Raw genomic sequence first — 23,559 nt, forward strand, 5'->3', positions numbered from 1 at the left:
TGTCAGCACAGACCCCGACATAGGGCTTGAACCCATGATGCTGCAAGATCATGACCTGAGCCAAAACCAAGAGTCAGACGCTTAACCTACTGAACCAGCCAGGTGCCCCATCTCATTTTTTTAATGTCTAAAAATGAAAGAGGTTTTGGGAAGTAAATGTTTCATCTTTGGATCAGTTTCACTAGCATCAGTAAAAACTTGAGGCAGAGTCCACTGCTTCTCCACCTTTCCCCAGCTGATGACAGAACAATGTTAGGACAACTACTGCTGTCTGCCTTGGGTACAAGGGGAGGATCATTTAAGCCAGAATATCCCAAACTAATTAGAATCCCCTATGGCATATTCTACTTAAAAGTACAAGTTCTAAGACACTATCCCAGGCCCCCTTGCCAGACATCTGTAGTGGTGGCATCTATAAATATGTATTTAAGAAATTCCTCAGGTAACTCAGATGTTCAGCCAGCTTTAGGAGTTACTAATCTGGACCGTGTTTTTAGAGTCACATTATCTTAGTTATTCCCCCTTGTAAGTCCTAAACTCTCGTCAATTTGGCGTATTTGCTGATTCATGAACAGGCAGCACCATTTCTGAGCCTTGCACATACCGATTTCCCAACATGCAGTGCCTCACCCTTCTTGGGCCGTATCTTTGCCTTTGCAAATTCAGTGCATTACTCAAACGGCAACTCCAGTGCTTCGTCCTCAGAGACGTCCTAGCTGGAAGTAGTTTCTTCCTGCTCAGATTACTTGCGTTTTTTTTTTTAAGTTTATTTATTTATGGGGGGGGGGGGGGAGAAGGGCAGAGAGAGGACAGCAAGAATCTCAAGCAGACTCTACACTGTCAACATGAAGCCTGATGCAGGACTCAAACCCACGAACTATGAGATCATGACCTGAGCTAAAACCAAGAGTTGGAGACTTAATCAACTTAGCCACGCAGGTGCCCCAGATTACTTGCATTTTTTGATGGTATTTTATTTTATTTTATTTATTTATTTTAAAAAAAAATTTTTTTTTTTCAACATTTTTTATTTATTTTTGGGACAGAGAGAGACAGAGCATGAACGGGGAAGGGGCAGAGAGAGAGGGAGACACACAGAATTGGAAACAGGCTCCAGGCTCCGAGCCATCAGCCCAGAGCCTGACGTGGGGCTCGAACTCACAGACCGCGAGATCGTGACCTGGCTGAAGTCGGACGCTCAACCGACTGCGCCACCCAGGCGCCCCTTGATGGTATTTTAAAAATGTATTTGTTTTATTTCCCCTACTAGAAGGGCTGGACTAGATTCCACTCATTTTGTATTTCCTAGTTTATTCAGTGCTTTCTATGTACCAGATACTACATTAAGTCTTTGCAAGATCCCACTTATTTTATTAAAAAAAATTTTTTTTTAACGTTTATTTATTTTTGAGACAGAGAGAGACAGAGCATGAACGGGGGAGGGCCAGAGAGAGGGAGACACAGAATCGGAAGTAGGCTCCAGGCTCTGAGCCATCAGCCCAGGGCCCGACGCGGGGCTCGAACTCACGGACCGCGAGATCGTGACCTAAGCTGAAGTTGGATGCTCAACCGACTGAGCCACCCAGGTGCCCCCCACTTATTTTAGTAGCCAGTTTGCTGAGAGGTTAATAAAAGAGAAATGTTTTCAAAATAAACAAGAGCATAATATTAGACAAAAGTCTTGCTATATTCATGTTACCTGTAGTATTTAAAAAGTATTACGTTTTATGAGCAATTACATAACTGGCTTAGAAACGTATCTACTTTTCATCCTCTTTATAATTTTGAGATATTAGAGTACTTATGATCACAGAAGAAAAATATGATAATAAGAAATTCAACTTCTCATTCATTACATAATAGACAATCCTGGAACTTGTAAGAACAGAAAATTTTAATTTTTATATAATTTTATTAATAAACACAGGGAAATACTGACATAATACATTAAAATTTCAAAGTATATCACCATAATATTCCAAAAAATACAAAATTCAAATGTCTAAATTTTCAAGCATTTTCCCCAGGACAATGCAAAAGAAAAAAACCCAGTAGTTACAAATATGTATATTTTACAGAAAAGTCCACTTATCATGGAAATTAGCGAGATCACAAAGAGTGGATGGATTATGACTGAATTTCATATCCTAATGGATCAAGTCCCTCATCTAGGAGCATTAGAGAGGATTCTCTTAACTTCTGTAGCAATTTCCTCAGTTCTTCCTTAGAAAATACCTGATTTTAAGAAAAGGAAAAAGAGAATGAGAACAAGGAAGAATCTATGAACTTGGAGTCACCTAATCAACCAGATTAGCTTAATGTAAGAAGAAATTCCTCTTTAAAACGATTTATGTAGCTGGAGGCCAGTATGTTAGCGTGGTCCAAGAACTTCAAAGCTATTTCTTTGAGCCAATCTATTTACTTCTAACTGCTTACGAATATGTACATATTTTTGGAGAAAAGAACAAACATTAGAACTGGACCATTACTTTAAGAAAATCTAAGAACATCTAAAAAATGTAGACACATCTCACAAAGTCAAATATTACTACAGAGCTTCTCAAATCACTAAAATTTAAAACTGCAAATGCTCTAGAACTTACCAGATACAGTTTGTGGCGCTCAGAGGATACCATGTCTGCTAACTGCAAGCATTCCTGATACTGGCCGGTACTATGCAATATGGTATGAAGCAGAAAACACAACATGGGCAGACAAAGCTTTCTCAGTAAAACCATTTGATGTGTTCTTTCATGGTCTTCTTCAGCATCCTATAGACAGACATCAAGTTGTCATCTTAACAAGTTTAAGCTAAGTAGTGTCACAAAAAAAAAATCAAGTAGTAAATCAAAACCAAAATGTAACAGGTAGAACCTAATGGGGTTTCTCTAAAGCTTGTGATGCCCATTAAAAACAAAATAAAACAAGGCAGGATTTTAATCATGATAGCTAGAGACACCATTTTTTGGTAAAAAAGCATGAAGGTAAACAAAATATACTAGAGGAGTCCCAGGTCTGATAATGAAAACAAAATGCTTCTGAATTTGTATGTCTAATAATTATGTCTTGAACAAAAACATGCTTAGGGGCGCCTGGGGTGGCTAGTTGGTTAAACGTCTGACTTTGGCTCAGGTCATGATCTTGAGGTTCGTGGGTTTGAGCCCCGCATCGGGCTCTGTGCTGACAGCTCAGAACCTGGAGCCTGCTTCAGATTCTGTGTCTCCCTCTCTCTTGCTCCTCCCCGACTCACTCTCTGTCACTTTCTCATAAACATTTAAAAAAAAAAAAATGCTTAAAACAGTAAGAGTTAGAGACTAAATATTGCTAGAACAAAAATCAGAACAGAAAATAAGCCCCTTTCCCCTGGATGTATGCGTACAGATTGAAAAACATCCAGAAAGGACACCAAACTGACAGTGGTGATTGCTGCTGGGGAGAAAGGTCATGATGGGGGTGGGGGAAGGTGGGGAGAGGCATACACAGAAGGACAATGTCACTGCAAACTTTGTTTTTAAGCAATGTGAATTTAGGATTCCTTTGTATAATTTTTCAAAAATATAAAAACTAGGGGCGCCTGCGTGTCTCAAGTCGGTTAAGTGTCTGACTTCGACTCAGGTCATGATCTCATGGTTCGTGAGTTCGAGCCCCATGTAGGGCTCTGTGCTGACAGCTCAGAGCCTGGAGCCTGCTTCGGATACAGTGTCTCCCTCTCTCTGCCCCTTCCCTGCTCACACTCTGTCTCCTCTCTCTCTCTCAAAAATAAACATCTATCTATCTATCTATCTATCTACCTATCTATATACATATATATAACTAAAAAAACCTATAAATTTGAAAAATACCATTAATGAGAGAACTAACAGATATATGAGGAAAACTTAATGTAGAGAAAACAATTAGCATTTCTAAATATATGTGGATCTTCTAAAAATTATGTGGGCAGTAAGAGTACCGAAATATATCCAAGGCATTTTGTCATAACAGATTTGAAAACTAGAATCATTAAAATAATAATAAAGTATCCAGCTTTAAAATGTATGAAATAATCTTAAATATAGGAAGGAAATCCACAGAATTCATAGTGTAAGATAAAACAGAAAACAAGACAAACTAGGGGCTCCTAGGTGGTTCAGTCAGTTAAGCGTCCGAACTCTGGGTCTCGGCTCAGGAGATCGAGCCCCACCCCACACTGGCCTCTGCACTGATAGCACGGAGCCTGCTTGGGTTTCTCTCTCTCCCTCTCTCTCTCTCTGCCCCTTCCTGGCTCTCACTCTCTCTCAAAATAAACTTAAAAAAGAAAAAAAAAAAAAAAGCAAGCTAAATAACTGATCTTTAGAAAAGCCTAATAAAATACCTAATTTTTAAAAATTAAAAAAATTTTTTTTTAAAAACCTAATTTTTTTAAAGGCAGAATCTTCTTAGAATTTGGACTTTTCTTCCTTTAGGACCACTTATATGAATCAGTGAAAGTATCTTCATGTGACAGACTAGAGTATTAAGTTGCTAAAGCATTTTTCAAAGGTAGATGTACGTGGTGGCAGGAAGCAATAAAATGTAATGTGGTAATTCTACCAATGAATAATTGTACTGACTGATGCTGACCTAGGTCAGGTTTCCACACACAGGAAACATTACTATCAATCTTTTAGTCTTGTTTTGAGATAGAAATATAGAACGGTAAATATTAAAATGCATACCTCATGCTTTCTTAGCTTTAAAAGGGAAAGCACTTTCATTTCTTTCCTCAAATAGGCACTCCCTACTCTCAGAGGGGGATTTAAAATCAAGGTCTTACTCATAAGTCAAATGAGCAGCTGGAGCCTGCTAAGAATGAGAAGCCTGCTTCCTTCTGAGTGACTGCTATCTGTGCTTCCATGCCGTCTGTCCCCAAGGCTGCAGGGGCAAAGATGCGAGCGACCCAGTCACTCAGAACCAGTGACTCTTGTCAACTCTATTTTTACAATACTCCAGACCGTCCATTTTGTAACTTTCATCATCTGACCTACTAAAATTAATAATTTAGAACAAAGATTTATGTATAAATACTCAAGTCTTTTCAAAATTTAAATACTTAAGTAGCATTTGGCAACATTAAAATTTTATCTTCATGAATACCAGCATGAATCTGAAGAGAAAAATTTAGCCCAAGCAACCTACTGAAGGTTCAAAACCGTGTAAGAAATCAGCAGAGTTCTATTATGAACTTCAGGGAGAATTTTAAGATAACTACAGTATCAGGAGTAGTAGTAAATAGGGGCTCTAATCTAGCCTTATAACCTATCATTTTTTGCTTCTGGTCAGAAAAGGGGAGCTAGAGGAGCTAGAAAAATATAGTACCTAAAAAAAAAAAAAGGGAATATATCAAGATATGGAGAATAGCAGAAGGAAAGATACTGAGAATGCTTCTATGGTTTTCTGTTCAAAATACTACACCACACATCCAAAAATCCAGCATTTCCACTTCCCCTTAGACAGATCATGAGGTCTACAGAGGCAAAGCTGGTCACTCCTGGTTTCTTTTACGCTCTAGGATCAGGCCTCAGCGTCTTCCACTCATGTGAATAGTTACCTGCAGTATGCCTCCTTTCTCCTATCTCAACTCATCCAGATTCTACCCCATTCATTCAGAAATCAGTCAAATGCTATACATTTCAAGCATCCTATCTAGACCTCTTCTAGTGAGAAGCAACCTTTTCTTTTTCTGAACTCACAAAATACTTAACCTGTGCTTTGTTACGACATTTAGTACTTTTGTAACTGGTTCTCAACCCAGGATACACATCTAAGCTCTCATGCCAGATTAAAAAAAACAAACAGAAAACAACCACCCTCCCCTGACCTACCTCTGACCAATCAAACCAGAATCTCTGAGGCTGCACCCCATTTTTGAAAAGCTCCCCAAGTCATTTACATGAATAGCTCATAGGTGAGAGCCACGGTTATTAGACCTACCTTCATATCCTTAAATTGAGTTGAATATGACATATAATTAAATTTTCAGGTCCAGAATTTAAAAAAATTAGATTTTAGTATCCTGAATGAACATATTAAATCTGAAGAAATACTTTATCCAAGAGTCAAGATTTCTATTCCTTAGCTAGTATTTTCAGTTTAGGTTTCAATTATGAGATGTTCTAAGTACAACAGTTATATAAGATCTGTAGATGCTCCTATTCAGAGAAAGAGCCTTTTGAAAAAAGACTTTTTTTTAGCTGTACACAAGGCACAAGCTTACCTCTCTAACATCCACCATCCACCCTCCATCAACAAACAACAAGACATTGTACATTTTCTCCTTCACGTCAGCAGTTAGGGCATCCAAATGCCCTTTCCAAATAACATAATCCATCTGCAAAACAAACATAAGGGCAGACATATAACAGACCAAAACCAATAAATAATGTATTTGTAAAGCACACACAGGAATATTTACATGGAACATCACTCTAAAGAGTTGACTTAACAGAGGAACACGCGACTCTTGATCTTGGGACCTTGAGTTTGAGCTCTGTGCGGTGTAGAGCTTACTCGAATAAATAAAACTTAAAAAAAAAAAAAAAAGAGTTGACTTTAATCAGCCAAATACAAAAATAAGTATCAACAGACTGTAGTTAAATAAAACACTAAAACTGAACACTAATGTCATCTGAAGGCATTTTTCACGTTTGGTTAATAACCTACAGAAAAGTAACTAAACACATGGCTTTTTTTCCCAAAGAATATTAACAGAAATATCACCTATTACAATAAGAATATAACTGCCAAAAAACCTGCTTCTTTAAATATATAACCTGATAAACACACAGTTATATGGTCAATTAATCTTCAACAAAGCAGGAGAGAGTAATGGGAAAAAGTCTCTTCAATGAATGGTGTTGGGAAAACTGGACAACAGCATGCAAAAGAATGAAACTGGACCATTTTCTTGCACCACACACAAAAATAAATTCATTCAAAGACCTAAATGTGAGACCTGACCACAAGAATCCTAGAAGAGAGCACAGGCAGTACTATTATCTCTGACATTGGCTGTAGCAACATCTTTCTACATATACAAGCAAAAATAAACTATTGGGACCACATCAAAATAAAAAGCTTCTGCGGGAATGCAAGCTGGTGCAGTCACTCTGGAAAACAGTATGGAGGTTCCTCAAAAAACTAAAAACAGAACTACCCTACGACCCAGCAATTGCACTACTAGGCATTTATCCAAGGGACATAGGTGTGCTGTTTTGAAGGGACACATGCACCCTCATGTTTATAGCAGCACTATCAACAATAGCCGAAGTATGGAAAGAGCCCAAATGTCTATCGATGGATTAATGGATAAAGAAGATGTGGTGTATGTATGTGTGTGTGTGTGTGTGTGTGTGTGTGTGTATGTACACACACACACACACACACACACACACACACACACACACACAATGGAGTATTACTCGGCAATCAAAAAGAATGAAATCTTGCCATTTGCAACTACATGGATGGAACTGGAGGGTATTATGCTAAGTGAAATTAGTCAGAGAAAGACAAATATCAGAGACAAAACAGATGAACATAAGGGGAGGGAAGCAAAAATAGTATAAAAACAGGGAGGGGGACAAAACATAAGAGACTCTTAAATATGGAGAACAGAGGGTTACTGGAGGGGTTGTGGGAGGGGGGATGGGCTAAATGGGTAAAGGGCATTAAGGAATCTACTGAAATCATTGTTGCACTATATGCTAATTTGGATGTAAATTTTTAAGAAATTTAAATTAAAAAAAAAAGAAAAAAGAAGAAAAAATAAAAAAATATAAACAAACAAACAAATAAATAAAAAGCTTCTGCACAGTGAAGGAAACAATCAACAAAATTAAAAGGCAACCCACTGAATGGGAGAAGATATTTGCAAATGACATATCTGATAAAGGGCTAGTATCCAAAATATATTAAAGAACTTATACAAATAACATCCTCGAAATAAATAATCCAATTAAAAAATGGGCAGAAGAAATGAACAGACATTTCTCCAAAGAAGACATCCTGATGGCCAACAGACACATGAAAAGATGGTCAACATCACTCCTTATCAGGGAAATACAAATCAAAACTTAACTCCAATGAGATATCACCTCACACCTGTGAGAATGGCTAAAATCAAAAACACTAGAAACAACAAGTGTTGGCGAGGATGTAGAGAAAAAGGAACCCTTGTGCACTGCTGGTGGGTAAGCAAACTGGGGCAGCCACTGTGGAAAATGGTATGAAGGTTCCTCAAAAATCACACCACTGGATATTTACCCAAAAAATAAAAAAACACTAATTCAAAGGGATACATGCAGTATCCCTATGTTTACAGTAGCATTATTTACAATAGCCAAATTATGGAAGCAGCACAAATGTCCATTGATAGATGAATAAAGATGTGATGTGAATGTGTGTGTGTGTGTGTGTGTGTGTGTGTATGATGGAAAATTACTCAACCATAAAAAAAGAATGAAATCTTGCCATTTGCAACGACAGGGATGGAGCTAGAGAGTGTAACACTAAGTGAAATAAGTCAGAGAAAGACAAATACCATATGATTTCACTTATATGTGGGATTTAAGAAACAAAACAAGCAAAGAAAAAAAAAGAGGGACAAGCCAAGAGACACACTCTTAACCTCTTACAGAGAACATACTGATGGTTACCAGAGGGGAATGGGGTGGGGGGAATGGGGGAAGTAGGTGATGAGGATTAAGGAGCGCACTTGTGATGAGCACAGGGGGATATATGGAAGTGCTGAATTTCTATATTGTACACCTGAAACTAACATAACACTGTATGTCAACTATACTGGAATTAAATTTTTTTTAAAAATGTGAAACATATGACCTGTATTTTTAAGATGCAATAGACACATCTTATCTATATTCAACTTACTTCATATTTCTTTTCTTTGTGTTCATGAGCCACTTTCTCCGTAAAAGTTGCTTGATGTATCAATGTAGGTTTTTGTGGAGCTGAATTCATATGCTTAAACCACTCATTAAAGGTTTCATGGGCTTCCTAAGATGTAAAATAGAAAAATACAAAAAAACCACGGGTTTTCCATATGTTCAACACAGTACTTAAAATCTGGTTCTTAGAAGTAATTTTGCGGCATCAAGAAACAGAACTGTTCAATATTTATTTTTTGCACACAAAAAAAATCACTGTGAATAAATATTTTGTCAAGTGGTAAACACCAGCAAGGTACGCATATATTGTGTTTTCTGGCACCTACTCCTATCTCAGCACCTGGTCATACACATATCTTGACCTTTACCATTCTGTGATGTACATATGTCTACTTGTCTGTCTTCTTGACTAGCCCATTAGCTTCTAGAGGGCAAGGATAGACTGCTATCCACAGATGTAGCTCTAGAACTTAGCCCAATGTAATTGTTATTTGCTGAATGAATTTTAAATGAGTATGTTGTTATTTTAGTTATAAAGACTCTAGAATATTTCGCTTTTCTGTTTTTGCCAAAAAAGAGAAAGAGAAAAAGAAATATTAAAGTTGATACAAGCATTCAAAGAATCTTAAGAAAACTAAGTTTCAGACATCACACACACTACCGCAGGAGATGTTCTTGGTTGGTTGGCATTGATTAGATACTTAAGGCCAATGAAGGCCAGATCACGATTTCAATGTTCCTGTGGATCAGTCAGTACCACAGTCACAAGAGAAATAAGATAATAAGTCAATCACCACTTCTGAAAAACAGTTCAAAGTCTGAGAGTGAATCAGAAAAGTCATCAGGAAGATAGGCACATTTGTGATTTTCTTTACAATCTCACCAAATAAGCTCTAATGCATAAATGTTCTCTGATAGCATTATCATCTTCAGCAGGAAGTGGACTGTCCATTCCTTGTTCCTCCCACTGATTATAGATTTCTGCTATCGAATCCTGAGGAATTTTCAAAAATACCTCTTTTGCAGCTTCATGCTTTTTTGATGCTGTGAAAAAGATGGTACACGTGTGAATTTCTGTATAATTGTTTATAAAGGAGCCAAATCATTGGTTTGCAACTTTTACAGTCAGCTATAAGCATCTCCAGTCCCAATGTACTTCTATTAAAGGTGTGGGGGATCTTTCTACCTAATGACCAGGATTTTCCTTATTCCAATGCGACAGCCACAAAAGGATACATTAAATGCAGTTGCTTTTACCTACTTTTGTGTCTTAAAGCAATTATATTTTTCAAAGCCTTGAGATTATATGAAAAATTGATTAGACAATGAAAATCCATTGTTATATGTTTTGTTTCATAACATCAGATTTGATATACAAGAAGGGCTGTTTTGTCATCTGTCCTCCCCTGCCCATTGGAAGGATTAGAAAACCAGTTAAAACTAAATTTAGGAATATATGGATTCAAACAAAAACTTTAAAAAGTATTAAAATAAAGCATACCCAAGAATTTTCTCATTATCGCATTGCCTTGTTTTAGCGCTTCTGCCCTCTGTGCTGGGTCAAATACCAACCAGTCAATTACGTCAATTTTTAAGCGGTCCTCCTATGTATTTAATTGGAAAAAAGACATCAGTTTTGCTATTTTTCTAAGATATTTTGCAAATTAGTAGAATTAACTTACATCTGCACTTCTAGTAAACATGATTTTCCCCCAAGTTATACAGAATTATGAAAGAATCTACCTTTCTTTAGTTTCTTTTCACATTTAATAGCTCTCTACTAAATTACAAAAAAACATATTGGAGTGTGAATCTGGAATTAAATATTCTGTGTCCCACCAACTTAACCAGGTCATTACTTAACTGTTATTCTAAAAAATTTTTCTTTCCTAGATAAAACTTTCTTTAAAAAAACAAAACAGGGGCGCCTGGGTGGCTCGGTCGGTTGGGCGTCCGACTTCGGCTCAGGTCATGATCTCACGGTCCGTGGGTTCGAGCCCCGCGTCGGGCTCTGTGCTGACAGCTTGGAGCCTGGAGCCTGCTTCAGATTCTGTGTCTCCCTCTCTCTCTGACCCTCCCCCATTCATGCTCTGTCTCTCTCTGTCTCAAAAATAGATAAACATTAAAAAAAAAAAATTAAAACAAAACAAAACAAAACCCTTTTAAAAAAGATGTTTATTTTGAGAGAGAGAAAGAGAGAGCAAGAGAAGGGCAGAAAGAAAGGGAGAGAGAGAGAATCCCAAGCAGACTCTACAATAGCAGCACCGAGCCCAACTTGGGGCTCAATCCCACAAACCATGAGATCATGACCTGAGCCAAAATCAAGAGTCAGATGCTTAACCAACAGAGACACCCAGGTGTCCTGTCTGAAAATAGGATAAGTAAACTACTGAAGAGTTAGTGATTGGTCAAGTATCTAGAATAGTCTGAAGAGCAAAAACCCAAAGCTCACTTTTTTCTGTTAAAGAAGCTTCCCGGGGCACCTGGGTGGCTCAGTCGGCTCATCCCACTTTGGCTAAGGTCACAGGTCATGATCTCACCGTTCATGCGTTCAAGCCCTGCGTCGGGTTCTGTCCTGACAGCTTAGAGCCTGGAGCCTGCTTCGGATTCTGTGTCTCCCCCTCTCTCTCCCCTCCCCCACTTGCACTCTGTCTCTGTCTCTCAAAAAATAAACATTAAAAAATAATAATAAAGAAGCTTCCTTTAACACAATACTACTGTAAATAATTTTAATCCCTTACGTAAGACCTTCATTTTCCTGCCAGCTTTTATAATTTAAAAGGTTTTGGCTGACAAAGAAAAATTCTTAAAAAAAGAAAAGACGCCAGAATATTCTAAGTTGGAAGTTGACCAAAAAGCAACATGAGGGATTATTCAGAGTTACACACACACCTCCCTTGCCAGTCATATTACCTCTGTAGTGCCAGTATCTAGGGCTGGGGCCACGTCATGATGACTGAATTCACCATTATCTTTCTTTCGGGTATTCTCAACTACAGTCTTTGTTATAGCCGCAATATCCAAATCTAAGGAATTTTTTTTAAGAGACAAAAATAAGAACTAATCATTCACACTAATATTCTCTAAATGGTCACAATGATTTGGTAAACTGGGATAAAATTTCCTTAAAAATGTAACCCATAAAATACGAAAGACGTTACAAAAGAAAACGCCAAAATGAGGATATTTTACACACGAGTTGTAAGTCATTTTATTCCTAAAACAGAATTCCATGAAAATTTTTATTTTTTTTTCTCTCAAAAGAAATAAAATTTAAACCTGGAAAGATAAATGTTACTGATGCCAAAATGGTAACTTGCCTACAAAGCCCAACAGATAAAGTTCTCAACCATTTTTACCTGCTTCCTTAGCCAGCTCCAGGCAATGGTGACGCTGTTCAAATTCTGTAACACCTTCCAAAAATAACGCATACTGGGCAATAGCTAGGTCTTGTGGCAAGTGACAAGTATAAAATGCAATCAGATTTGTATGTTTCTCATTTATTAAAAGCTAAAAAACAGAAAAAAAAATCACAGGATGTTAATAATAAAACAGGTTCTGGAATCAACAGTGCTTTTTAAAAAGTTCACTTCAAAATTTCAAACATATTTATGAGAGATTCATATAGACATGGATTTGTGCTGCTAAACAGGATAATTTAAAATTCCAAATACAATGTACTTATAATAATTAAAAGATCTCTTATGGATTCTGATGGCTCTCCTGCCACTGAGCATTAACACACTACTGTTCTGATTTTTGTTTTCATCAAAATGGTGGGGAAAAAAAATCAAATTGTGGATTCTCAAAGTTTACCTGGATGTATGCCTTTAAAACTTCAATGGAGACTTCTTCCTTGATAGAAAAAAAAGTATACAACCCAATTATAAACACAACTGTTTATGTTTATGTGTACCAGCAATATATCTAATAAAAATTCTATCAAATGATTTAATGACTTTAATATTTACCACTGAGCAATCACTATACGCTAGGCTAAGCGCTTAGCAAAGTTCATGTATTGCCTGATTTAACCTTACCATAGCTTTTTGTAGGCGGTTACTATTATTGTTCACAATTTACCAAGGAGGGAATTAAGAATTTCTAAACTAAGGAACGAGGGAGGTTTTATTTACCCAGAATTACACAGCTAGAAGCTGCCGAGTGAGGATGTGAACCCAGGATTCTTACTTCAAAGCCCAAGCTTTCAACTGTTGTACCATCTGCCTTCTACATGTACTCTGACCAAAATGTTATCATCATTTAGGAAAAAAGTAACAAAAAGAAAAAGAAAACAGAAATTTTAAATCTCACACAAAAATGAGTCTGGTTCAGTTAGCTTAGTTGACTGATTTAGAGTTGGGTGCTGATGGGGATAAAGTTCTTGAATTTATCAAAAACCACATAACCACCAGCATTCTACATTCACAGACTAGAGCCCTAAATGGTTACCCGCAGTGGGTTATCACCAAGTGACCATAAGAGACTATACAGAACACTTTTGCACCCATACCACCATTTCTAGAAAACAACAACAAAAAAATAAGCGTGTTTTCCTGATGAGAGGCATATAGCATCAGCCTTGCAAAGAAGAATAAATTGTTCTTTTTTATTTACTTTGGTCTGTAGTCCCAGTGTGCGAAAAAACAAAATGAGGTGAGTCATGAAGCGGAGGAGGTGTCCAGGTAGATTGTTTCTGCTTTTGGAAAGCCATTTGTTAAATTCACCCATCAAACCTACAAGCCATCAAAGCAAAGATTCAACAATAGGGATAAAAATCAAAAGGAGAAATAAACATTATCAAAGACATTTACTGCATTCCTATAGTGCTATTAAATCACTACCTCATTGTTAATATGCGACATATAAAACAGATCCTGGATTAACTTCAAACTCCATTTTTTTTTTCAAACTCCATTTTTTAACAATACTTGCATTCAATATAAAGATTAAAAGATGTGGTGAGTCATGCATTGTTTTGTTGACTTTTTACAAAATTGCCATAAAAAAAAAAAAAGAATTCATACCAACTAAAATGAAAAGTATAGTACCTTACCATCAATGTCTCCCAGGATAAGGAATTTTTGAACTATATGGTAATGTTCTTGATTCTCTTCCAGAACTCTCTGAAAAAATGTTTACATTTTCCATAAATCTTCCAGTGGTCATTCTATAGTATTGTTCACTGGCAAACTAAAATGTCAACTTTTGAAACAATATATACAAAGAAAAAGTTTTAATGAAGGGTCTCAGGAGATCAAAACAAAATATGAGAAGGATATTTTCTGCCCTTCCCTAGCTCGCTCGTGCTCCCTCTCTCTCTCAAAAATTAACATCAAAAAAAAAAAAAAAAAAAAAAAAAAAGAAGCAGGGAACTATGACAAAACGGTTTAATCTCTATGAATATTATTAAAGTTTTACTTTTTATATTTTACTACTGTTTTTCTTGGCACTCCACGGTGAGCCAGAAAGGGAGGGCACATGGAACCTAAGCAAAACAAACCCTACGAGTCCTTCGAACGTGGGCGGCAGTTCCTGCAGGCATTCCTTGGGTATTCTCTTCTGCACATGGCACCAAGCGTAACAGAAATCACCAAAATAGTGATTAGATAGAGTAGAAAAACCAAGTAACCTGTTAGAGCGTTTAGAAGCAAAGAGTTTATTTCTTTTTTGTTGAATATGTTTTAATTTTTATTTCATTATCTGAATTTTCTTTCAGCATTTATTATTATTGTTTTTTAATGTTTATTTTTAAGACAGAGACGGAGCACGAGTGGCAGAGGGGCAGAGAGAGGGAGACACAGAATCCGAAGCAGGCTCCAGGCTCTGAGCTGTCAGCACAGAGCGTGACGTGGGGCTTGAACTCATGAACTGTGAGATCATGACCTGAGCCAAAGTCTGACACTCAACTGACTGAGCCACCCAGGTGCCCCACATTTGTTCTTTTTTACATTTAAATCTTTGCTCCATCTGAATTGATTTTAAAACATGGCATGAGGTAGTGATTTAGCTTTGTTTTCATCCAGATGGAAAGTCAATTATGCCCATACCATGTATGTATATAAACCATTTCTCTTCCTTTGAAATGAAAAGATCACCACTGTCATTAAGTTCTAATACATACTTGGATCTCATATGGACTTCTGTGCTTCACTGATCTATTCATTCCATACCAACTGCATATTATTTTGTTGTATCTTTATGCTGCTTTATTATCAAATAAGACAAGTACTGCATAATACTGTTTTTTTCCAGTTTTTTTTTTTTGCCATTCTCACTTATTTTACTTGTAAATTTTTCTGTTCAGAAAAATTTCCGAACGTATTAAGTTTCTATGTTAATTTCTGAATAGCTAATATTTACATCAAATCTTCTCATCCAGGAACATGGTATATCTATTCAAGTCTTCCCATAAGATTCTATAGTTTCTTTACCAAGGTCCTCACACCCCCAGTTAATTTTATTCCTATGTGTCTTATAGTTTCGGTCAATAATTTAAATGGGACTTTTCTAATTAGTTGTAGAAAGTACAGACAGGCTATGATTTTTGGGGGGATAACTTTGTCTGGAACTTATACTTAAAAAATTCTCTTATTCTTTTTTTTTTTTTTTAATTAAAAAAATGTTTTAATGTTTATTTATTTTTGAAAGAGAGAGACAGAGTTTGAGCAGGGGAGGGGCAGAGAGAGAGGGAGACACAGAATCTGAAGCAGGCTCCAGGCTCTGAGTGGTCAGCACAGAGCCAGATGCGGGGCTCGAACTCACGAACCGTGAGATCATGACCGGAGCCGAAGTCGGATGCCCAACAAACTGAGCCACCCAGGACCCCCAACATTCTCTTATTCTTATTAATTATTTTATTAATCCTAATAACTTATTGAATCTTGAGTGTCTAGATTTATACTTTTATCATATGTAAACATTCCCCCTTTCTAATATTTATGTTTATTCCTTTATTTTTCATTAGCTGGAATCTCCAAAATAACAGACTGGTAATGAATACTTGACAGAAGAAACACTAATTTCTTTACTATACAAAGTAAAGTAATACGGAAAAAATAAAACTCAACAGAACAACAGGTAAAAGATTTGAACAGGAAATTCACAAATGGTCAATAAACATAGGAAAACTTGCTCAGCCTTACGAACAGGAAGGGAAATAAGAGCAGAATAGTGAGCTCCTATTTCCCACCTAACCTGTTGGATTAGCAAAAAAAATTAGAAGTGTGACATTTGGGACTGGTGAGAATTCAGGGAAATGGCCACACTAATAAATTATTTACAGGAATGTAAATGAAGTGCTACAATCAGGTAATTATACATCTACCCTTTAACTCAGCAACCCTGCTTTCAGGACACTTATCCTGTAACAGGCTTGGTAGATAAGCATATATGTATATAAGCTTAACAGCAACTTTAGAATGAAAGAATGTTCACTGCAGTGCTAAGAAACAACCCAAATACCATCAAAAGAGGAATGCTTAAAAAGAGTAAGTTAGGTTACATTAAATCTATATCCACTACCTTGGATAAAGTATCATTAAATGAAAAAACAAGACAAAACAACTCTCCCCCGACCAAGTTGTAATGTATGTAAGTATGATGCAAACAACAACAAAAATCAAAATCCTATCTTGAACTGTATACATTATTTACACATATTTGTAATGGTATGGAGAAGGATACGGAAGAATACAGAGCTATATATTTATCATCTCTGGGGAATGAGAATAACCATAAAGGGGTTGGGAAGAAGTTATTATATAGGTCTTATTTATATTTTTGGATTATTTTGTTACATACTTCAGTTATTTACAATTTGTTAGGCAAATAATACTTAAAAATATTAGATTATTTTAAGATCTAGGAAAAGTCTTGTTAATTTCCCATTAATAGTTTTACTTTTCAAAAAGAAAGGGATAAATTAGCTTACATGCATACCCTTATTTTTAATGCTTATTTTTATTATTGAGACAGAAAGATAGAGTGTGAGCGGGGGAGGAGTAGAGATAGACAGGGAGACACAGAATGTGAAGCAGGCTCCAGGCTCTGAGCTGTCAGCATAGAGCCCAACAGGGGGCTCGAACTCACAAACCGCCAGATCACGACCTGAGCCGCAGTTGGATGCTTAACTAACTGAGCCACCCAGGAGCCCCTCCGTACTCTTATTTTTAGATAAAACCAATCCTAAACCAAAGAGACAGAAATGAAACATTATTTAAGTATGCAACTAAGTCTCTTCCTTTCCAAGAATGTCTCTCATTTGGATAAGAGGTAAAGAAAAGAAGAGAATAGAACAGTTTCATACATTTTTTTGCCTTTCAGCTACAGTGCACACCAACATAACATTCAGTGTTTCCTATTCCAATTATCCTAAAATGTTCGTACCAATATTTACCTTTTTATCAGTAGCTTGAAGTTCTTCAAATACCTTTTCTAAGGTCCAACTTTAAAAAGAAAGTACAAGAAAGGGATAAAACAGTATTAATAATATGAACAAGGGCTACAAAATAAAACTTTACAGAGCGTATTACAAATTACCAGGACAAAAACCAAACCAATAAACTCACTTTACTTCCAAATATTCCCTGGGGAGTTCTTCAGTTTCATCCAGAGTCAGTACTGATGTCCGGATTTCCTGTTCTACCAAACTGTCCACCATCACCCGAAAGTAGGCCCACACTGTGTCTTCCCAGGTGTCACAGACAGGAAGCAGCTATTCCCCCATTCCAAACCAGAAACATACACACAGTCAACGAAAAAAAAAAGGGAAAAACAGTTAACTTCCATTGATATGGACTATAAAATCATTAGAATAACATAAAACACTGTGGATTATAACATACCATACCAAATAATCCTTTACCCCACCCCCCACATCTTCTAAAAAGCTCGAACTATTAACTTTTTTTTTCAAAGTAGGTTCCACACCCAACGTGGGGCTCAAACTCACAACCCTGAGATCAAGAGTCGCATGCTCTGCTGACTGAGTCAGCCTGGCGCCCCTAAAAAGTTTGAACTACTGAGACTTTTTCCTACTGAATTCACAATAGCATCAATTTTCCATGTTGATGTAAGATGGTGTTTCAACTAATTATTATAACATCCCTCAAATAACTATAAAGTGCAGGGGATGGCGGGGTCTGCAAGAAGCCCACACACGTAAGACAATCCAAACAGTTCCTGTGCCTTAGGGACACACTTCTGTATAAAGCTATAGGCACTAGAAGTCAGCAATAAATGTGTACTGCAAAAAAAGTGTGTTGTAACTAAATTTACAATTCTCAGAAATTAAAATCTGATCCTATGTATTAAAACATCACTTGGTGTACAGGATACATGAAATTAAGCAGCTCAAGTCACTATCCCATTTCACGATTATCGCTATCGCTGCTGCTTCTTACAAAGTAACTTAAACTTATAAAATTTACCTGAAATCATTATTGCACTACATGCTAACTTGGATAGAAATTAAAAAAAAAAAAAGCTTATAAAATTTATTCTATATGATTAGAATATTTTATATATCTGATTTTGTTCCACAGGGAAAAAAGAATTAAAACAGACTACATACCTGCTTGAGATTCCCACTTAAAGCTGCATAAATTGCTCTCTCGTACCTATTAAAAAGCTCCTGAAATACAGAATATAAATTTGAACTACAGTTTTCCTCAGCTTGTCAATTTTTTTCATAATCTGAAATTTTACGTCTTCTAAACTGAACTTATTCACTTGACAGTTGTAAACTTTAGTGAAAAATCTAGTGAGGCAAAAAAGGGGAAGGACCCTTTAATTCGATGATACAGTCAGTGCTGAAAACTTCAGAAAATATCAACCATCTAAATTTCAAATACAGGATGAAAGCAGATCCAACTGTAGCGGATGCTTTGATTATGTATCACTGTCAAATTTTCTTTCAGCCAGAACTTCCCCTAAGAAGTTTCTAAATACCTAACACCACCTGATCCCTCTCTGAGAACATCAAGCAAGGCACCTGGATGGAACCTGTCGTGCACCAGTTTGCATCTAATTCCTAAGTAGAATTAATTATATTCAGCAAATTAGCCCATTTCACTACCACATTCTATTGATGGCATTTCCAGTCTTCTTATTATCCAGTGACCTCAGAGACTATCACTGTATTTCTGAGTCCTCTGCCTTTGTTTCCAATCACCCTCTTGACCATTCTTGCTCTCTTCCTTTCTATTATCAATATTATTCTAGGACAGGCCCTTATTACTTAGGGTCTGAATAATTCTAACAGGGTCCTAACTAGTTTCTCAGCCTTTAGTCCATTTTATTTATTTATTTATTTATTTATTTATTTATTTATTTATTTATTTATTTTTAACTTTTTTTGTTAATCTCTACACTCAACGTGGGGGCTCAAACCCATGACCCAAGATGAAGAGTCACATGCTGCACCGACTGAGCCAGCCAGACATCTCTAGTCCATTCAATTTTTAAGCCTATTTTTCACTGTCATGCTAATCTGAAAACACTGCTGTCATGTGCCTTGAGGTTTTGATGGTTCACTGCTATCTGTGATATACTCATTCTTTAGAGCAACACTTGAGGACCACCAATGCCTGTTCTTAATTTACCCTTGTCAATCACCTTTCCCATTAGTCCTGTTACAATGTTTGTTTTGAAACTGTGAATTGGTTCCAATGCAACTGATCTATTAAGGAACTATTTAAACATGATGCAAATTTCCCATAACATACAATTTCATCTGAAAGTAATACCAGGTGAATGCAGAAAACTACACCTGGTTGAATGATGTCACCTAGAAATACTACACAAAACTGAGATACCTCAAACACCTACTTACTACCTCACTTCATTACATGTGTTATAAGCTAAACCCATCCATATTGTGTGACAATTTTCAGTTTGATTGATTTCACCTGACCTCCTTCTATACTTCACAGTAACTCACAAACTGCAACCCTCTGACCCTCAATTCCACAAGTAAACTTCAGTGCTTTTTCAAGGTAAAATGCTGTAGTTATTGTAGCATTTGTGTATTTCCTGTTTAACAGTGCTTTATTGAGTTTTTACCCTTTTATGTATCACTGAGAATTTTTTAGTATTGTGCTCTCAACTCCATTTTCCCCAAAAGCCCTGTGGATTTTTTGCATGATTTTGCATGCTGTAGTGATTTTTTAGGAATGCACAAGTCACGTGATGTCATAATAGGACTGACTATAATTCTTTTGTGAGCCTTCTGTTCCAACCTGGTAGACCTACCTCCCTTGAGTTGTCCAACCTATACATCCTACCTAGAATTCCTTCCTCTTTTTTTCACACCCAACAACTCAAAATCCTAGTAATTTTTTAAAGTGCAATTCAGTTCTCTCTCCTGGGAAGCCAGGTTAGCCCAAATGTTTATTCTCTGAACTCATTTGGTACCTCTTTCATATTTTCATCTTTTATCAGTGTTTGATTAGTAGTTAAGCCTGACCATCCTTATTCTTCAATTTGATCAGAAGTTTTTTGAAAACAGAAACTTTAGTCTTACACTACTCTGAATGTTTCAAAGCACCTTCAGCAGGCCTTCAATTAATTAGAGTAAAAATGAGTATCAGTAAATATCTTACATCTTCTGCCATTCTCCAACAACTTATTTTCCAAATCACTCTATATGGATTCCCTTCCACAGGTTCTAATTCTGTTCCTATAAAACAGTAAAAGAAATAAAATTTATAGTATAAAATATAGAACTCCTTTGTTTTCTAAAAACAAAAGCTGTGCTTCACAAAGATTGGCATTTAGAGCTAAATACATACCCAGAGATTAAATTCTCAGAATAAAGTCTACTAAAATACCTCCATTAACATTAGGGTCATGATAGAGTTTCCAGCCTTCAAGTGTCGCAGCTCTCCATGCCTGACCACAACGTTTACAGAGTCGTTGTGCCTTTAGAAACAGAAAAAGAGCAGTCAGTCCTATAATCAAGTGTGATACTGGAAAAGCACTGTGCCTTACAGAAAAGTACAAGCAATACATATCAGGATTAGGTAACTTAAAGCATGATACTTCAAAGGGAGATGCAGACAACTAACAACTAGTCATGGCATTTCACTTTGCTACCCTTTGCTCTTTGGTTCTGGGCTTGCAGAGGAGGCTCCCATGGGGCTCACAGGCATTTAATTCTGCTAGAGACAAATGGGGCTAAAGAGGTTGATGACCCTTGACTTCAAGTATTATAAAAACATTGTCAGTCTCTATAACGACAGGGTGCTAGTGCTCATTCAGCCCACTGATATTTGTGTGCACTGTGATGAATCAGATGAACTTAGAGTAACCAGCAAGATACATCAGTGAGATAGAGAGACCACCTCTTTAGGAACCATCTCTTCGTCATTTACTTCATATGGTTTGGGCAAGATCCTACGATCCCACCTCCAAACGCTAAGATTAGCCATGTGATCGAACAAGAATCACTCCTAGGACTCTTGCTGGAAATACTGGCAAAGGGACATACTCCTTTTGCTGGAATTGCTAGCTGGCAGGAGGATGCAAGTCTGGAGCTGCTGGGGGCCATCAGAGACACAAGGAGCGGCTTCTTGAGAATGAAGCCACAGAAAGGAGGACAGGGCCAAGAGCCTGGGAAAGAGACAGTATCCAAATACCATCCCTGGCTCCTGCTTAAAACCAGATTATGACCCCACAGACTTCCCTGTTCCACAAGCCAATCAATTCTTCCCCATGTAAGTAACTTGAGTTGGGCTTCTACCACTTGAACCTAGAGAACCCAACTAATGTAACTAAAGAATATCATACCCCAAAACATCATTCTGGATTTATAGCCATTAAACATAATGAAAGCTATGTATTAACATGGGGAAATGCTTTGATATGCTATCTAAAAAAGGAAGGATAAAAACTGAATATAGAATCTTGAAAACATTTTTCTAAGTAAAATAAATTAGATACAAAAGAACAAATATTGCATGATTCCACTTGCATGAAATAGCTCGAATAGGCAAATTCAGAGAGACAGAAAGTAGATCAGAGGTTATCAAGGGCTGAGGGAAGGGAGAAACGGGGAGTTATTACACAATGTTACAGAGTTTCTGTCTGGTGTGATGAAAAGGTTTTGGGAATAGATAGTGGTAATGGTTTCACAAAACTGGAAATGCAATTAATGGCACTGAAATGTACACTAAAAATGGTTAAAACGACAAATGGTGTTATCTATATTTTACCACAGTGAAAAAAAATGAATAATGCAATATACCCAACTACTGAATTGTAGATTTAAAAATAATTTTTTACTGTTTATTTTATTTTTGACAAAGAAACAGCCAGAGGGTGAGCAGGGGAGTGGCAGAGAGAGAGAGGGAGACACAGAATCTGAAGCAGGCTCCAGGCTCTGAGCTGTCAGCACAGAGCCCGACGCAAGGCTCAAACCCACAAGCCGCGAGATCATGACTTGACCCGGAGTTGAATGCTTAATTGACTGACCCACCCAGGTGCACCTGAATTGTATATTTTAAATGGATGTTTTGTATGGTAGGTGAATTGTATCTAAACAAAGTTATTAATAAACCTTAATGTATGCTATGATTACACTTACGTTCAAAAGAGGTATAAAAGACAGGTTTTGTCAGAAGATAGTAAATAACAAGTGTTGGTGAGGATGTGAAGAAAAGGGAACCCTTGTGCACTGTTGGTGGGAACGTAAACTGGTGCAGCCACTGAGGAAAACAATAAGGAGGGCACCTGGGTGACTCAGTCATTAAGCATCTGACTTCAGCTCTGGTCATGATCTCATGGTTCATGAGTTCAAGTCCCGTATCAGGTGAGCTAGAGTCCCGCTTCAAGTGAGCACGAGCCCCGCATTAGGTGTAACATGAGCGCCGCTTGGGATAAGCCCCACTTTTCTCTTTGCCCCTGGCTCACCTGCTCCCTCTCTCTCTCAAAAAAAAAAACAAACAAAAAACACCAAAACCAATGAGGAGGTTCCTCAAAAAGTTAAAAACACAGCTACCCTACAACCCAGCAATTCCACTTCTAGTATTTATCCAAAGAAAATAGAAACACTAACTTGAAGAGATATATACACCTTCATGTTCACTGCAGCATTATTTACTGTAGCCAAAACATAGAAACAACATAAGTGTTCACTGACAGATGAATGGATAAAAAGATGTGGTATATATACATATACCAATACACATACACAATGGAATATCATTCAAAGAAGAATGAAATCTTGCCATTTGCAACAACATGGATGGACCTAGAGGACATTATGCTAACTGAAGTCAGACTAAGACAAATACTATAGGACCTCTCTTATTATACGTGCAATTAAAAAAATAAACAACAAAACATGATCATAAATACAGAGAACAGATTGGTGGTCGCCAGAGGTTGGGAGTGGGAGAAATGGATGAAGGGGGTCAAAAGGTAAAAAGGAAAAAAGAAAAAGAATTTTCATCATATGTAAGATGAAAATGTTAATAATGAAAGTTCTCATTTATTGAATATTTACTGTAAGCCAGACAATGTGCTAGATACTTCACAGGAATTATCTCATTTCTCATATGAACCCAAAGAGAGGTGCTAATTCTGTGCCTGTTCAATGGATGAGAAAATCGTGGCACAAAGGTGATTAGCTTAC

General features: G+C 36.9%; 1 protein-coding gene across 3 annotated transcripts in view; it reads right to left on the reverse strand.

Annotated features, from left to right (window-relative positions):
- Positions 1–1,832: 1,832 nt before the first annotated feature.
- NUP107 (nucleoporin 107) overlaps positions 1,833–23,559 on the reverse strand; it is a 43,872-nt gene continuing 22,145 nt past the window's right edge. For all 3 annotated transcript variants that reach the window (XM_058742076.1, XM_058742077.1, XM_058742078.1), the window contains 16 exons: positions 20,756–20,846; positions 20,528–20,604; positions 18,499–18,558; positions 17,495–17,640; positions 17,323–17,371; positions 13,981–14,050; positions 13,542–13,660; positions 12,741–12,779; positions 12,284–12,434; positions 11,838–11,950; positions 10,426–10,528; positions 9,808–9,968; positions 8,908–9,033; positions 6,236–6,349; positions 2,604–2,771; positions 1,833–2,235 (listed from right to left, as the gene is read on the reverse strand). In XM_058742076.1, the coding sequence (XP_058598059.1) occupies positions 2,128–2,235; positions 2,604–2,771; positions 6,236–6,349; positions 8,908–9,033; positions 9,808–9,968; positions 10,426–10,528; positions 11,838–11,950; positions 12,284–12,434; positions 12,741–12,779; positions 13,542–13,660; positions 13,981–14,050; positions 17,323–17,371; positions 17,495–17,640; positions 18,499–18,558; positions 20,528–20,604; positions 20,756–20,846 (1,695 nt within the window). In that variant the 3' untranslated portion in view covers positions 1,833–2,127. The remainder of the gene's footprint in view (positions 2,236–2,603; positions 2,772–6,235; positions 6,350–8,907; positions 9,034–9,807; positions 9,969–10,425; positions 10,529–11,837; positions 11,951–12,283; positions 12,435–12,740; positions 12,780–13,541; positions 13,661–13,980; positions 14,051–17,322; positions 17,372–17,494; positions 17,641–18,498; positions 18,559–20,527; positions 20,605–20,755; positions 20,847–23,559) is intronic.

Source organism: Neofelis nebulosa, chromosome 8 (genome assembly GCF_028018385.1).
Source record: "Neofelis nebulosa isolate mNeoNeb1 chromosome 8, mNeoNeb1.pri, whole genome shotgun sequence".
Lineage (NCBI taxonomy): Eukaryota > Metazoa > Chordata > Mammalia > Carnivora > Felidae > Neofelis > Neofelis nebulosa.